General features: G+C 34.0%; 2 protein-coding genes across 2 annotated transcripts in view; both read left to right on the top strand.

Annotated features, from left to right (window-relative positions):
- The window catches only part of CCDC112 (coiled-coil domain containing 112), a 29,375-nt gene extending 18,432 nt beyond the window's left edge, over window positions 1–10,943 (top strand). The window contains 8 exon segments of the mRNA XM_079143894.1: window positions 1,067–1,156; window positions 2,967–3,042; window positions 3,412–3,802; window positions 7,188–7,215; window positions 7,218–7,600; window positions 8,969–9,064; window positions 10,046–10,164; window positions 10,375–10,943. Coding sequence (XP_079000020.1) covers window positions 1,067–1,156; window positions 2,967–3,042; window positions 3,412–3,802; window positions 7,188–7,215; window positions 7,218–7,600; window positions 8,969–9,064; window positions 10,046–10,164; window positions 10,375–10,405 — 1,214 coding nt within the window. The 3' untranslated portion in view covers window positions 10,406–10,943.
- A 4,332-nt stretch (window positions 10,944–15,275) lies between these two features.
- The window catches only part of PGGT1B (protein geranylgeranyltransferase type I subunit beta), a 60,671-nt gene continuing 58,088 nt past the window's right edge, over window positions 15,276–17,858 (top strand). Inside the window, exon 1 of the mRNA XM_079143904.1 lies at window positions 15,276–15,458. Within this exon, the coding sequence (XP_079000030.1) occupies window positions 15,319–15,458 (140 nt within the window). The 5' untranslated portion in view covers window positions 15,276–15,318. The remainder of the gene's footprint in view (window positions 15,459–17,858) is intronic.

The following is a 17,858-nucleotide window of genomic DNA, read 5'->3' as shown; positions in this document are numbered from 1 at the left end:
AGGATCAGTGGTTGAGTGCCCCTGAGTTCAATCCCTGGTACCCCCACCAAAAGTTGCAAAAACAAAAGGAGGAGGGCACATAAAGTACCCAGTGTTGATAAAATAATATTACTGTTATACGAATACATATGCATGAATATGAGTATTTACAACATAAGCCTACTAACTTAAATAAATCTTAAAGTAATAATATTACTTCAGAAAAAAATGTGAAAGAAGAATCTAGTCTTTCTACTACTGATAAAGACCACTTGAAAATGTCTGAGACTCTTAACCTGTTTTCCAGACTTTTTAAGCCCAGGGCTTAACATTTTACCTCAGGATATTCCTCTGGTTGAGCTTGGCACCTGTAGCATAGATACCCCTTAATGGCACCTGAGGGACCTCTTCAGGGGCATGACAGTGACACCAGTAGGTATCCTCTCACCTTTGTCTTAGAGAATGCATTTAGATGAATTTAAATCTTGGTGGGAAGTTTGTCGGTATCCATAGAATTAGTAGTGGGTAGACAGTTTTAGTATTCCCACTAAATTCTATTTCCATAAATTACAACAAATTAAAAAATGCTTTAAGCCTGGTGCAGTGGTGCTGTACTACCAAAAAGAAAAGAAAGAAAGATAAAGGAAGGAAGGAAGAGAGAGAGGGAGGGAAGGAAGGAAAAGAAAAGAGAGAAAGAAAAAATAATTTAAAGAACAAAACATGATAAACTTAAACTACTAATCCTGCATTCAAAACAATGTGCAATACTTCAGTCTCCACAGAAGGTAAAAAAGACATTTCCTTGGCACAAGTTTATAGTAAAATTTAACCCACTGTACTTTTAAATATTGGAGAAAATTAAGAATACTGTTTTTAGAACAGGGTACTTATTTCGGTTGTTTTCATATAAACATCTTTTATTCTTTCATTGTTCTTTGCTACCTTTTGTGATCAGTGATGTGAGGCATCTCACATCACCTCTGATCAGTGATGTGATCACTGATTATGACCAGTCTTATGTGTAGAATCCTAATTGCAACCACACTTGTCACAGAATAATTTTACAGTATGTACTTCCTCCTCACAGGAGCAAAAATCCAGCAACAATTGGCCAAAATACATAACAATGTAAAGAAACTCCAGTATCAGTTAAAAGATGTGAAGCCTACACCTGATTGTAAGTAAATTCAAATTGTAGAATTTTTGATATATTAATATCTCTTCATGCTCATTAGAAAAATTTATACTTTTCTAGTATGAAATGTCTGTTTTTCTTCTTGGCATTAATGATGGTAACAACTACTTTATTGTTTGGAGATTGATAAGGATATATCAACTGTAGTATCTGGTGTTTACATAGATTTTTTTTTTTAATCTTTAGAGTGCTACCAAATCCTTAAAAATTATAAGGTAGGATAAACAGATATTAGTGTCATTTATAAGACAGATAATCTGTGGTACAAAAAGTTTAGATTGAGTTAATTAAGGTTAGAGGGAACACTGATGTCCTGATTTCTGGCTTAGTTCTTTTCCTGTCATTTGCTTTTTGAAATAATTACCTTGCAGAGGAATTTCAAATGTGTAAGAAAGGTTCAATTGTATTGGGGCAAATGCTAATTTTGGGAGGAAAAGTTGGATCCCTGTCTCCTTGTTTATATTAACATTGATTCCCAAAGGTTCAGAGCAATAAAGTAAAGTGCTCAAGATTATGGACTAGTACAGATGACTTGATCTGTCATCTGTTAGTTTTATAATTTTAAATTTTAGGCAAATTACTTGAACTTTTGTTTTCTTAGTTCTCATGGTGTTGTTGAAGAGATGAAGTGAAACAATGCACTAACACACTTATGCAGTGGTTATAACATAGTGAGCACTAAAAGAAAGTTAAATATGAATAGCGTAGTTATTTTTCATTAAATAAAACCATAAAATATTAGAATAGAACATGGTTTAATATATTTATAATAATATTATGTTTCAAAGGATAAGAACAAAGTATAAAGAAAAAAGTGAATATAACAACTACTTACAAAACCTTCAACCTGTAAGCAAATGTGATAAACAAATCAGAAAAGTATTAATAGTATATATGTAATTTTAAAAGCCAACATCCATAATATACATAGAATGCCAGAAATTAGAGCAACCAAAATAAATAACCTAATAGAAAAATTAGCAGCATAAGATTATAAGGTGTACAGTGTAGCAAAAGAAATTCAAAATACATATAAAAATGCTCAAGCTTATTAATGATCACAAAAATGTCAGCTTACATCAGTGATGATAAATTTTTGCTGCATTTTGGAAATGGTTAAAAGTACATAGGAAGGGGCACTCAGAGAAACAATGAGTTGGTATAGCATCTTTGAAGAACAAGGTAACAGTATCTAGCATACTATAAACTTTTCTACTTAACATTTAAAGTTTTATCATTTATTCTCTAAGATCACTTATTTGAGTGTGCTAAAAATGTATGCAAGGAGTTTTACTATGACATTGTATATATTTAAAAGTTAAATTGGAGAGTGGATTAAATGAATTACAATATATGTAGCCATATATAGCCACAGGAAAGTGAGATAGTGATGTGTGTGTGTGTGTGTGTGTGTGTGTGTGTGTGTGTGTGAAAATTTTATCACAATTTTTTTTACCTAAAAAATTTTTTTTTAATTTATGATTTTTTTTTAATTTTTGTAAAATTTTGTTAAATGAAAACTCCAAACAGCAGTATGTTTTGAAAATTTTTGCAGAAACTAATATTAATTATAACATTTAATTCTGTGGATACATAGGAAAATTATCTGTAATCAAAAATAATTGTAATCATAAAAGTTTACTTTTGAAAAAGGTTTATTAATTCCTTAGGCCAAGAAGTATTTTAAAATTAGGGAAACATTCCACTTTTTTGTGTTAATTTTTAACTCTGCTGTACTGAAATATAACAAAATAATTTGTCCCTGGCTTTTTTTTTCTCTTTCTTTTCACAGTTGTTGAAAAGCTCAGAGAAATGATGGAAGAAATTGAAAATGCAATTAACACTTTTAAAGAAGAACAGAGGCTTATGTATGTTTTAAACTTACTTTAATATCACGGACCTTTAATTTTTAATAACACCACTAGATTGTTGTATACAACCATATTATTATTTTGTATTGAATCTTACACAAAAGAAATATAACACCTCTCCTTTTGTCTTAGAGTTTAGATAGCTTTTCATGTCTTTAGGGAATTTTCATTCATATTTGGACACTATAAAATTTCAAATAAGAATTAGAAAGATTGATTTTATCTTTGAGAAAACTTAGGCTTAGATTTATAAATGTTAATGTCAATTAGAGAAGAAGATATAAAGAGTCAGGAATAATTGAATTTGAGGGCAACTGGAAGATTACTATGGTTTGATTTTTATCTTCAAACTTTTTAAAATTTTAGATATGAAGAGCTTATTAAAGAAGAGAAAACAACGAATAATGAGTTGAATGCCATATCAAGAAAAATTGACATATGGGCTTTGGGTAATTCAGAAACAGAGAAAGCTTTCAGAGCAATCTCAAGCAAAGTTCCTATAGACAAAGTGATACCAAGTAGTCTTCCAGAAGAAGTGGTAGATTTTGAAAAATTCCTTCAGCAAACAGGAGGGCGACAAGGGGGCTGGGATGATTATGATCACCAGAACTTTGTAAAGGTGAGAAACAAACATAAAGGGAAACCAGCATTTGTGGAAGAAGTTCTTGAATACCTTCCAGGAAGAACACAGGATGAAGTTCAGCAGCATGAGAAATGGTATCAAAAATTTCTGGCTTTAGAAGAAAGAAAAAAAGAGGTAATAATAATGGCTGTTATTCATTGTATGTTTCTCTGATCTAGGCACTGTGCTAAACTTAACTATCATTAACTTTGTAGCAACACTTTTAAGTGTATTTGTAGTTGTTTTTACCCCATCTTACAAAAGATGAAACTGAGGCAATATGAATTTAAGTAATTTTACCCAAGTAATGGAACTACAGTTAGGCTTCCTAAAGGGCACAAATTTCTACCCCTAAGAATTTGCACAAGGGGCCATAAAATTAGTAACTGTGGACTTTGTCTCCATTTCTTAAAACTGTATATAATTTATATCTACTCAAGACTTTTGAAAAAAAAAATCATCTTTTCAGCAAAGGTTACATATTTTGAATAGAAAGTCAGGAAGCAGAGGAGAAAATACTATTAAAAGAGGATTTTTTGTTTGTTTTGTTTTTGTAGTCTTCCGCTCTGATGAACTTTCACTTGCTTGGTTTAATAAGAAATGTATGTCTGTTCGACAGATGACACACCTAAGGAGCAGCAAGGAAATATTGATTCCATGTTTAGTCTAAAGTTTTAGAGGAAGTAGCTACATTTTTTGTTATTGTCATTGCGTGCCCTACCTCCCTTTAAATAAAGTGAATGTATTGAGATTGATTCTGGGAGTTTGAAAAATATTTTTGAGATGTTATTTTTAAAGACTCAAGAGAGTCTAAAAATAAAATAAAAACTAAAAATAAACTAAAAATTATTTTGTTTTTTCTTCTGGCTACTGAAAAGAAAGGGGTGTTCTCAGAATACTCCCTAAACTAACAAAATTAGCATCACCTGGGAATTTCTTAAGACCTTTCTAGACCCCAATCCCAGATCTAATCAGAACTAAGACCGGTGGGTGGTCCCCGCAATGTGTACTTTACCAAGCCCTCTGTATTACTTGTTTCAAGCTCATATTTGAGAGAACCCTCACTGGAAAAAAAAAGAACAGACATTGTACTGCTTATAATAAAAGTAAACCACCCCAGTCCCAGATTACTGTTGTTCCCAACTACTCATTTCTTGATATTTGATGATTGATTGGATGTAGGACTGAGATAGAAGGGGGTGTAGAGTGGAAGTAATAGTTCACTGAAGAAATGTTGGAGGAGAAGAGGGAAATTTGGGGAGTATATTAGGAATTCAGTTTGAAATCTACTGAGTTTAGGATGTGTGGGAAATTTAACATTGCTATCTTCCACTTATTTTAATGTAGCCTTTTTTTTTTTTTTTTTTTTTTTTTTTGGTGCTGGGGATCGAACCCAGGGCCTTGTGCTTACAAGGCAAGCACTCTACCAACTGAGCTATCTCCCCAGCCCCTAGCTTGTGTTTTTTGTGAATGAAGCTACTTACCATTTTCATACATACTCTGAACTTTTTAAGTGCCCTCCAGTATCTTGTTCTTACTTTATGTGTCTCTATTCTTTCCTCTTCAATGTCCAGCTTATCAAAATCTGCATAGAGCAGAAGCTGCCTTCTTCTTGCCCACCCAAACATAGTTGTCCTTGTCACACTTTCATAACACGTTGGTTATACTTTTTTTTTAAAATGATGTACTATGGCATGCCCATGTGGTATCTCCCCAAGAATAGTGCTGCTCAAACTTGGTCCGTGGACTGGATATTAGTTTGTAAACTGTTACTGGTTTACAATGAGATAAGGTGATTGCCTGAAAATCAGTTCCCAGTAAGCACACTATTTAATTCAGTTGACTTTTTTTTTTCATAGAAAATTTTCTCATTGAAGGCAGCAGTGAATTGATTTACATTGTCATGAATCCCTTATACTTTTTTGGATTGGCACTTCGAATGCGTTATATCAAATGGTATTTGGTATTGTTTAATCATCTATGAATCTTGTCACATTGCCTTGTGTATAATATACATTCCATGTGAATGTAATGAATGAATGGTACATGATAAGATGATAAAATGTATTTATATATGTCCTATGTGGCATTGAGAAGGACAGTAGAATTTTAAATAATCTTTCCATACCCAATCTATACAGATATTGAACTATTTTATTATTTGTTTTTTTACATTTATGAAGTACTGTCTTCCAGGTACTGCCTTGTCGCTGCCCGCGGCAACAATCGTGTGGGTATTTATCGGAGGCGGACTGGGAATAAACTACTTTTCCTATATTCACTAATTTATAGAGGAACAGAGACTTTGAGAAGAAGAGATGCTTTGCTTAGAGGTTAGAGGAAGAGAAACTTTGCTTATCAGGAAGAGAGACTTTGCTTAGAGGAAGAGAAACTTTGAGAGAAAGATAGGTTTTGCTTATAGAAAGAGAGACTTTGCTTATTAGGAAGTTTTTAGAGAAAGAGAGGCTTCTACACTTATCAGAGATCTATTTCTTCTTAGAGTTGCGTCCCGCATCCTGTGAACTAGGTGCTATCTATCTGAGGGCTCGCTACTTCTTCTAGATGCTTCTTCTCTCTGCTAGCTGCTTCTGCTTACTGCTGCTCCTGTTCTCTGCTAGCTGCTTCTGTTCTCTGCTAGCTGCTGCTGCTTGCCTTCTGCCTATTGCCCGCTTATATTCCCTCCAGGAGGTGGAGGGCGGGGCCACGCCACTTGAGATTAGGCGAGGAGCCAGCTGCCCTATCACGGCAAAGGTTAAAACGAGCAGGCCTGAGCAGGAGCGCTCGGGAACACCTGTGCATGCGTTGTATGCATGGACTTAATTGAATACGGCCAATGATAAATCACCTGAGTGTGCTTATGTTAATTAACCTCTTCACTGCCAATGTGATCAAAGCAACCTCCGGCTGGCTGCCAGGCGCCATCGTGGCGCAGCCCACATGGCACAGCCCCCAACAATGCCTCATTTGGTCTTCATAATAGCCCTGCATAAGAAATACAGGACAGAGTAGCTTATTGATTTATCCAAGGTCACATCTAGTAAATGGCAGAGCCAAGATTTGGTCCCAGATAGTCTGACTTTGGGGCTCTTGCTCTTAAACTACCTCACTTTTAATTCTGCTTCTGATATTTGAACAGAGAAAGATCACCCAGAACATAGGCTAAGCCTAGAAAAAGAATTTGGAAGCAAAAGTGAAATGATTAAAGGAAAGGGATGTTGCCCATGAAAATAAGGCAGGTGAAGAGAAGAAGACTTAATAAGTATCGTCCTTGTGAGCCTAAGTATTTAGAGAGGAAAAGGAAGGCCAAAAGAATGACCTACTATTCAGAGTTTTTAAAAGAGTAATATTTTAAAACGGAAGTAGAAAAAAATTTTCATTGGTTCAAACAAAACTTAAAACCCTAAGTACCCAGCATCCTATAATTTTTATCCTTTCTAGAAAGATGGAATTGTAGTTGTATTTTATATTACTTTGGAATAAATATTTTTCTCCTGCTATCTTTTTTTTTTTAACTGTTTAGTCTATTCAGAATTGGAAAAGTAAAAAGCAGCAAAAAAGGAGAAAATTTTCAAGTTAAAAGAAAAGGCAGACAATATACCTTTGCTCTTTCATAATAAACTAGAAGATAATCAAAAGCAAAAGGAAGAACAAAGAAAGAGACAGAAATTGGCAGTTGAAGCTTGGAAAAAACAGAAAAATATAGAAATGTCAATGAAATATGCTTCCCAGTTAAAAGAAGAGGAAGAGAAAGAGAAAAAGCAGCAGAAAGAGCGTCAACGCCAGTTTAAACTAAAATTACTTCTAGAAACTTATACCCAGCAGAAGAAAGAACAGGAAGAATTTTTGAAGCTTGAAAAGGAGATAAGAGAAAAGGCAGAAAAGGCAGAAAAAAGGAAAACTGCTGCTGATGAAATTTCCAGGTTTCAAGAAAGAGTGAGTAAATATATTTCTTAAATAATACATGGAGGTATTATTTCCAGATTCAATTCAACAAAAGTTGAGTGCATCTTATACATCAGAGCTATGCTTGGCATCACCATACTAAAATGAGTAAGCCAGACTCTCTTAACTTCCAGTGGGTATAATCTAGTGGGAAGGTGTATACAAATAGATTTCAGTATCAAGTGGTAAATAGTGCAGTGATTGAAGTGTACACAGATTATTTTAGGAGGTGATATACAGAGATGCTTCCCACAGCTATGAGAGAAAGAAGGTGTTGCTTGGGTTGATTCTTGAAGGAGAAATCTTTCCTAGTAGCGGGAATACCATGAATAGCATCTTAGAAGAGTGTTACAGCATGGTGTAATATAGATACTTGATGTATACTTAATTCATTTTGTCCTATCATCCCAGATGTGAAACACTTACAAAACTTAAATTGAGCAACAAATATACCACTTATGATAACTTTGAAATCATATTTCCAGAACTGAAACCTTGTGACTTAATGGGTTAAAAAACTCTGTCTTTGCTAGGTAATAGGACTACAGGTAATTTTCAACAAATATATCCCAGAAAAACATTAGTAAAGACAAAGTGGAATTAAGTCCAAAAAATATTAAGACAAGGAAAGGTTTTTTAAATGCAAAAGGGTGCAAGTAAGATATAACTTATGCATGTAACTGTTAAGAATTACTATGTTCATCAAAATGTATAGCAGTAACATTAAAGCAAAAAATAGTGGAAGTATAAAGAAAAATAATAGACAAAATACATTAATAATAGAAATTTTAGTTCATTTTTTAGTCCATATATAAAAATCTTTTTCCTAATAACAAAAGATTTCATGCCTTCTCACTTCCTCAAAAGGTAAATGGGACATGTAATAAAAGACTTAGAAATAAGAAAACCAGTAAAACCGAAATATGAGAAATCTAAAGCTAGACCTATCTGTAGCAATAAATGAAGATGGACTTAACTTATGTATTAAAAGGAATTTTAGGTTGAACCTTAAAGTGAAATAAGTGATACCTAAAAGTATACAGAAAGGATGGGCATGTTACAGTTATATTTAGAAAAAATAAAGCTCTTAGCCTTTGTTGGAAATGGTTGATATTGAAAGAGTATTGATAGTTAAGGTAATTTAATTTTATTTTCCAACAACTAAATTTTAAACAAATTCTAGTTGATTTTCTTTTTTTTTTAATATTATTTTTAGTTGTAGATGGACACAATACCTTCATTTTATTTATTTATATGTGGTGCTGATATTCAAACCAAGTACCTCACACATGCTAGGTGAATGCTGTACCACTGACCTACAACCCCAGCCCCTAACTTTTTTTTCTTAATTTTTTTAAGGATTTACATAAACTTGAATTGAAAATTCTAGACAGACAGGCAAAGGAAGAAGAAAAGGCAGAAAAACAAAGAAGAGTGGCAAAATTAAAAGAAAAGGTACTCTGTACTGAGATTTAATTTCTTTTTTAAGAAACTACATGAAAACATAAAAATTATACATATTAATGGGGTACCATGTGATATTTCAATACATATATATTCACTGTGTAATGTTTAAACCAGGACAAATATAGCTATCTCCTCAAGCATTTTCATTTCTTTACAATACCACTGAAAATCCCTTCTTTTAGCTTTTGGAATTGTACAGTACATCATTGTTACCGACAGTCACCCTACTGTCATTAGCATACCAGAACTTGCTCCAAACTATAACTCAGTACTCATTGATCAGCCTTTCCTTATCTCACTCCTGTCTTAATTCCTTGGTTTCTAAGTCTACTGACATCATATGTATTTTCTTCATATCGTTTTTATATTTGTATACTTTAAATTTCCTGTTCATTAATATATTACAAAACATAGGCTTACAATTTAAAAACTATCATTTGAATTCTACCATTTTACATTATAAGTAGCCTTTTCTTTCACCCTGAATTCTCTCTCTTCCTACTTTTTCTTCTCATTTTCATTCTTTCTATGTAAACCTGTTTTTTATACCTGTGGCAGCTGTGAGCACTTTGAATCTCACTGATAATCCTGAGAAATAAAGAGGTTGATGATCCGAAGGATTAAACAGAGGACTCATTGGTGGTTATTTATCCTAAATTTTTGTCTGCCTATATCAGTATTAAACTTAGTTGTTTTACATTTTTCTCATAGTAAAAAGAGAAAAAAATAGAAATAGAACTAGGAAAAAATCTAATAGTTTATTAATAAATTGATGTAGTCCAAATGCTATTTTAGCTATATGAGCACAATTAGAAGTTTACTGAACAGGTTAACAATTTTATTATTGTTTAACTGATATCAAATATGTTTTTTAAAACTGCTTTGTGTTATGTTACTAAGGATCTTATTCATTTAAATACAAACTTAGTTCATATAAGTTAACTGGCACTATTTTGCTTTGGATTATAGGTTGAAAATAATGTTAGTAGAGATCCCTCTAGGCTTTACAAACCTACCAAAGGTTGGAAAGAACGAATCAAGAAGACAGAACCAACAGGCTCTGGGCCTCTTCTACATATCCCACATAGGTAAAAAGGAGTTAGAAGGGGTGTTCACTTTAGAGAAATTTAATAGCTGCATGTTTGTATTTTATATAATTTCTGTATTATATTTTACAATTAAGAGGTTGATAACGTAAATCTATACACATTTTTAGCAGTTAACATGTAATCAGATGGATTTATGTCTTTAATTTTTTTCCTATATATTTGTAATTGCTTTTCTCTTTTTCTCCGTAGGGCTATTCCAACCTGGAGACAAGGAATATAGAAAATGTCAGATAACTGAATTGCTATTCATTTTTTGAGAATGTTAACATATTCAGTTATACTAAGAGAGTAACTAACCGTATTCTTTAAATATCACTAGCTTATTAGCCAGGTTAATTATTGTGCTGTAGGTGAATTGAGAGGTATTTTTAAGTTTCATGCACCATTGTCATTAGTATTTCCTGCTTCTACTAAGAGGATACTTAAGGTGTATGTTGGCCTTTTATTAATGTTAAAGTTATTTAAATAACTTGTTCAAACTTTATTCCATTTAAATACTGAAAACATTTCAAAGATATTTTGTTTTTTTGTCATGTGTAGCAAAATAAATTGGGATAGTCATAGAAAGACATTTTTTAAACCAAAATTTTGTAACTTTTATAACTTTGAAGTAAGTTAGCTAGAGTAACAAAAATGTAAAGTGTCTTTTTTTTAAGAGTTATGAAATACCTTAATATTTTTTCTAAGTTTAACAAATTGGTAGTTTGTCAGTTATTACATTTTTGTGTAATAAACATTTTGTATTTGTTTGGAGCATGCTTTGTTTTATAAAGAGAATACTTTAAAAATATACCTTGCACCTCATATTCCCTATTAATTGAATTATTGCTATCATCCTTTTGGTTTCCTTCAGCTATTCCCAATTGCCCTTCAGTCTTTCTGAACTTCATACATTTATAAAATCTTTGTGTCTTTCACATCTTACTGGCTAATGCAGTTTTATTGTCTGCTCTGTTTGCCTTACAATAGAAAAATTCTTTGTTCTGAAACATCATCTGAAATGAGCTAGCTTTAAAATACTTTTTTTCTTAGGTGACATTTAAAATGCTTTAAAATTGCTAGACAAACATATTTGGTACAAAGTGTTTATTTTTAAATTTCTAAACTTTTATAAATGAAAACACAATTTTACTGAATTCAACTTTTCACATTATAAAATCGTAGTTCCTAATCCTAATTACTTTTCATTTATAGGAAACATACTGTATTCATAAAAATACAAAAAAAGGTTTTTCTTATAACTTTAAAGTATCTTTTAATTGTAATGTGTTACATATAGGCTGAATGATTCATAGTGGTCAAAACCTTTTCTAATATAATAGATAATATTCAAAGCGTGTAGATTCCAAATTTTACAAATTGAATTCTAATTGTATAGTTATTGGTGCAAATGAGAAAACCAACTCAAAAGATCTTTAGTTGCAATTGTCCATTCTACTTATATTATTTGTTCCCTGTAACTTAATGATCTGAAATAATTAAAAAATAAAATGTGTAAGACAAGGGAATTTTAACAACAGCTTGAACCAGCTACAAGATACAGAAAAGCAAATCTTTCTTCTGTTGCTTTCTGTTATACACAAATGCAGCTTTCAATTTCCTTCATCTAAGCTAAGCATTCTGATTGATGTGTTTCTTATGGCTTTTGTTTATTTTGGAGAGTTTTGTTTTGTTTCAGTGCTAGGGATTAAACTCAGGGCCTCAAGCATGCTAAGCACATGCTTCCCCACTAAGCTATACTGCTAACTCTCTTTTATTTTATCTTATTTATTTATTTTTAATAAAGTATGGAAGTTTCTCTGAAGAAAATCATTCTTTTTAACTGAATCTGAAGTAAATGAGGAATTTATTATATAAATTCCTACATAAAGAATGTCAGATATGGCAGAGCACTTGCGTAGCAATGCAAGGCCCAGAGTTCAGTCTTCAGCCCTGGAAAAGAAAAGAAAAAGAATGTAGGATAAACATAATTGAAAAAACATTTAGCTATAGTTTTGTAGATGAGATATCAAATAAACATTTCTTACACTGGTTTAAAAAGTATATGAATAAGAAATTTAGAAAGAAAACACCAAAGAAATGTTACAAAGCATCTGTAATTCCAAGACAACAGTTTTCTAAAATATAGCTATATATTTTATAACAGATACATGGAGGCACATATTAGTTACTATATTATAATCACTTAATAATACATTATACATGTTTTCCTACGTTTCTACATAAGTTGAACATTATTTTTTTTGTGGGAGGAAAGGCACTGGGGTTTGAAACCAGGGACACTCTGCCACTGAGCTACATCCCCAGCCCTTTTTATTTTTTATTCTGAGACAGGGTCTCTCTCAGTTGTCTAGGCCAGTCCCGAACTTGTGATCCTTCTGCCTCAGCCTACCAAGCCTGGTATTATAGGCATGCACTGACACCCTACCAGGCTTCAACATTTTCATTTAATGGCTAAATAATATTGATTTATAGATATGATGTCATAGCTTTGAACTATTCGTACTTAGCTAATTATGTAGAGTGGCATTTTATGTGGATGTTAGATTCTGTCATGCATATACCAAATATCTTGTATGATCAGACTCACTGATGGAAAGTCTTTTACTTACTTAGGAGGTGTATAATATATCTTTCAATGAGTTCAGCATAGCAAGTTTTTCCTTCAGCTTCGTATTAAATTGCTAGCCCTTGAGCTTAAGAATGAGATGAAATATTTGCCTTCCCTAATTTAAGGACTATGTTGACAAGAATTGTCAAACATGTATAGAGCATACACAGTTGATTCTAGTAAATTAAATCAGTGTTATGACTCTATTTTTAACATCTTCAGGTTGTGTGTGTGTGTGTGTGTTACCTGTTGTGTGTATGAGACAGCTTAATTGTAATAATAGCAAAAATATGATCCAGTCTGGCCATAACTGAGAACAAGAACTGTGAGCTCCATATGTGTAGCAAAGCACCAAGGACAACCCTGAGACCATCAGGCTGTTTGTTAATACATTATTTATTAAAGAAATGCAGGAATGCCTGTAAATAAGTAGTTACTAATAGCAAAAATCACAGAAGGAGCCTTAGATTGTTGAATAAATATAACACCCGCCCACAGGCACATTTAAAAATTTTTTTCTTTAGTTTTACAGACTGCATTTTGATTCATTGTACACAAATCAGGTGCAACTTTTCATTGCTATTATTGTACACAATGTAGCTTCACACCATTCCTGTAATCATACATGTACATAGGGTAATAATGTCTCAGTCCACTATCTTTCCTTCCCCCACCCCTTCTACCCCATTTCCCTCTACACAATCCAAAGTTCCTTCATTCTTCTCTTGCCCGCCTGTCATCCGCCCTGTTATGTATCATCATCTACTTATCAGAGAAAACATTCAACCATTGGTTTTAGGGGCTTGAGTTATTTCACTTAGCATGATATTCTCGAACTCCTTCCATTTACCAGCAAATGCCATAATTTTATTCTTCTTTATGGCCGAGTAATATTCCATTGTGTATATATACCAGTTTCTTTATCCATTCATCAACTGAAGGGCATCTAGGCTGGTTCCACAATCTAGCTATTGTGAATTGAGCTGCTGTAAACATTGATGTGGCTGCTTTACTACACAATGCTGATTTTAACTCCTTTGGGTATAAACCAGGGAATGGGATAGCTGGGTCAAATGGTGGGTCCATTCCAAGTTTTCTGAGGAATCTCCATACTGCTTTCCAGAGTGGCTACATCAATTTGCAATCCCACCAGCAATGTATGAGTGTGCCTTTCCCCCCCACATCCATGCCAACACTTATTATTGCTTGTGTTCTTGATAATAACCATTCTACTTGGAGTTATAGGAAATCTCAGGTTGGTTTTGATTTGCATTTCTCTAATTACTAGAGATGATGAACACTTTTTCATATATTTGTTGATTTCCCCACAGGCACATTTTTAAATAAAACAGATTCTAAGAAAGCTAGCAAAAGTAAAACCAAATTTCTAATAGCATAGTTATTTTTAAATAACCTAGTTTTGGCCTGATCCTTCTCCTCCACAAGAGTGCCTCATGAATCTTTAAAGGAAAATGTACATAACAGCAGTAACTTAAACCCCCATTTTTTATAAAAGATCTAGAAGCACCCTATTTCAGTCTTAATATAGTTAGTTGGAGAATATGTTGAGCTTATTTTGGTGTTGCAAATTGATGCAACGATTCCTGATGACACTTAGTCACAAGTGTTAAATCTGGTAAAATGTGTGAAAGAAAAAAATGCAGTCTCGTGCATATGAATACTGTAAGTTATCTGTAAAGTGTGTATAGTGCATATATATAAATGCTCCTCCATGATAGGATTATATCCTAATAAACCCTTTTTAAGTTGAAAATAAATTTAAAAATGCAATTAATACACCTAGTTTAATACATAGTACCTTGGAAATATTATGAATATTACACTATGCATTTTGATACCCTAAGAGTATTGGTTAGTCCTGGCTGATTGTGCCTCCCAACCCTCGTTCCAGCCTTAGGACAGTATCCTATTACCTATTACTAAGTTGAGAGGAAAAAATAAGAATTCAAAGTATGATTTCTATTGAAAAATCGTTAGGTCATACCCTGGTAAGTTGAGGACTATACATTCATTTTTAAAAGATTCTGGTCAGTCCAAAGAAAATTAGGAAAATCTGAACGTTTGTGGTGCTGACAATTATATGATAAGCATGTTTATCTCCATCATTTTAATTAGGTTTAGTTTCCCTATTCATTGAGATTACAACTGTGTTCCCTTGGAAATGACTCTATTAGCAAATTTATGCTTATCCATCCCTAGCTTCAGATCTACCAATTTTACATTCTTTAGGGCCAGGATTTTTACAAAACGAACACGGAGCTCTTGTCCCACTAAGACCAAAGTTTTCACAGAGGAATTTCCGGGCTGAAGTTCACAAGATCAAGTATTTCCAAATCTCTGGAAGCGCAAGGTAGAAAATGCTGGACATTTCCAGTCTACAGACTATAGCTCCCACTATCGAGTTGGTTTACAACCCGGCACATCCGGGTCGCTAGTGAGGTTTTGGTTACTCTTTACGCCTATTGCTTCCGGGTCGCGGCGGACACCACTTCCGGAGCAGCATGGCAGCCGCGGAGGATGAGCGGCTTCCTGGGAGCGGTGAAGGCGAGCGGCTGGATTTCCTGCGGGACAGGCATGTGCGGTTCTTCCAGCGCTGCCTTCAGGTCTTGCCGGAGCGCTACTCCTCGCTGGAGACCAGCAGGTAATTCATGGCCACGGCCTGGAGGGCGTACAGCAGAGCCCGGCCCCCTCGGAAAGGCGCAGCGGGGCTGGAATGAGAACAGGGCGTCCGCCGGGGAACACGCGACACTGACCGGTCCCCCCCCGCCTCAGGTGGAACTACAGTCACCCTTGCACCCCTGAGGTATGGCGGAAAGGTTTGGAAAGCTCTAAGTGAACGGTTTTTTGGAATCCTCAATTTCCGCCTCTTATACTTCTCAGCCATTTTTGTTTGTTTATTCTAAGCTGCTTTTTTACTTGTTTCCCAGATCCCGTGAATCAGTTTGTTTCGTTATTTATGAGTATAAAAGGAAAACACCAAGCTCCTGTGCTTCCCTTCTTCCGTAGTCAGTAATGCGTAATTGAAAGCTAGTATGGTGTTTGGTGTGTAGGAGCAGCGGAGTGTAAGGTATGAGTAGAAATTTACTTTCCAGGAATTTAAGTCCAATGGTAAACAAAAAAGGTGCAATGTTGCATGAAATATTTCGTTAAAGTGTTTTTGCATTTGCCTTTGTTGAGGTTGGAGACGGCTGAGGAATGTGATTCACAGTAAAAGTCTGGGGATGAGAAAGAGAAAGAGGTGATATTTGCTCCGCATTGCTGTGTTTTAAAGTGAGGCTTCAGAACTGCATGGGACTGGATGAGAAGAAACAGATTGAGTTTTTGGTATTTTGAGTACTGCACAACTGGGTTAGTTTGGGGAATTTCAGATTGCTTCTGCACACGAGGTCAAGTATGTTTATTATGGTAGTTTTTGAAATACAACTGAATAAGACAAGTTCTTCCAGTAGAGTTCTATTTTAGTTCAGTAAAGCTTTCTATTAATACAGAGTTCATGGGAGCATATATAGAAAGGGCATGTACCTAATCCACGATTCCTTAAGAGAAGCCATGTGTAACCACCACTTGACGTGTGTTTATTATTTGATTTATTTACTAACTTTGTGACACACAGAATTGTAAATTTGTGAAGGCAGGATTTTCTATCATGTTTACCTCTGTAACACATTGAGACTGCCTTGTCCATATGGTATCTACTAGCCGCATTTTAATATTTTGTTTTGAGTAAATTAAATCAAATTTAAAAATCAGTTCCCCTGGGGCTGGGGAGATAGCTCAGTCGGCAGAGTGCTTGCCTTGTAAGCACAAGGCCCTGAGTTCGATCCCCAGCACCCCCCCCCCCCCAAAAAAATCAGTTCCCTTATTCCAGTAACCACCACATTTCAAGTACTCTGTCACCATATTGGCCAGTGGCTGTTTTTCTTTCTGTTTCAGCAATTTGCATCATCTTACAAAGGCCTGTGAGGCTGCATTGCACTGATGCCTTGAATGGTATTTGTCATATAAGCAGTACAGAAATATTTGTTGAATAATGTGAGCTGAGCCCAGGAGGACAAACAGACTCTTGAAAGACTATAATGTTACTTAGGTTCTTTTCTTCATCTGTAGAATTGGCTAGCAGAGCCCGTAATAACTACACCTTAAATTGAGATTTCAGGTACTGGTTCAGTAGCAAGAGTGCTTCTTTAGCATGCATGGGACCCTGGGTTCAATCCCCAACACTGAACATGCAAAAAAAAAAAAAAGAAAGAAAGAAAGAAATCCAGAACTTAGTCCATTGATATGAAATGTTTAAAAATGTTAATAGATCAATTTTATGGAGATCGATTTCATGTAAATTCAGATTTTTGTTACATTGTGACTTTACTTACAACTATCCATATAGATCTGTGGTTACATTTTCAAGATGCCACCATGTTTGATCTATAAAATTCCAGCTTATACAAAACCATGTAGACTAATGCATGGTGGCATTAAATTGTGTAATTCTGCTCACAACATAAGTAACAGCAAAAATTGCCTGACTTAATTAATTTAACAATTTATTTAATAACTTTTTAGTAGGACCTACACCAAGCATTATGTATTAGAGAATAGATAGTACTGTTGCAGTGGTTAATTATATTCTTTTTATGTTTAGTATTTGTCACTTGCATAGAATTTTTTATCATTTTTAGTTTTCCTATGCTTACTCACTAGCCGCATTTAAAGGTTAAAAAATGTTTCAGATTTTGTAGTTCGTTTTTCAGTTTCTCTTTCCCTAGTCTTTACCTTTCTTCATTCAGCATTAAGGTGTGTGGGATTCATAATTGACTTTCAGATGATTGTGAAGAAGCTTTAACCTTTTAAATAAAGGTGACTAGTCACAAAATTTCTACTGGTATTAGAGTTTTAAGATGAAAACAATGCCTTGGGTAGGTCACAATTTTTACCTAGTTTTGCAGTTCAATTCCACAAACATTAATTGAGTGACTACTAGATGTCTAGTTACAGGAATACAGTGTTAAGACAATGACTCAGGTGTTCTCTGTTCAGTTATTTT

The sequence above is a fragment of the Sciurus vulgaris genome (assembly GCF_902686455.1).
Source record: "Sciurus vulgaris genome assembly, chromosome: 6".
In the NCBI taxonomy this organism is placed as follows: Eukaryota; Metazoa; Chordata; class Mammalia; order Rodentia; family Sciuridae; genus Sciurus; species Sciurus vulgaris.
Note: the sequence above shows the minus strand (reverse complement) of the source record. Positions and strands in the feature narration are given on the sequence as shown.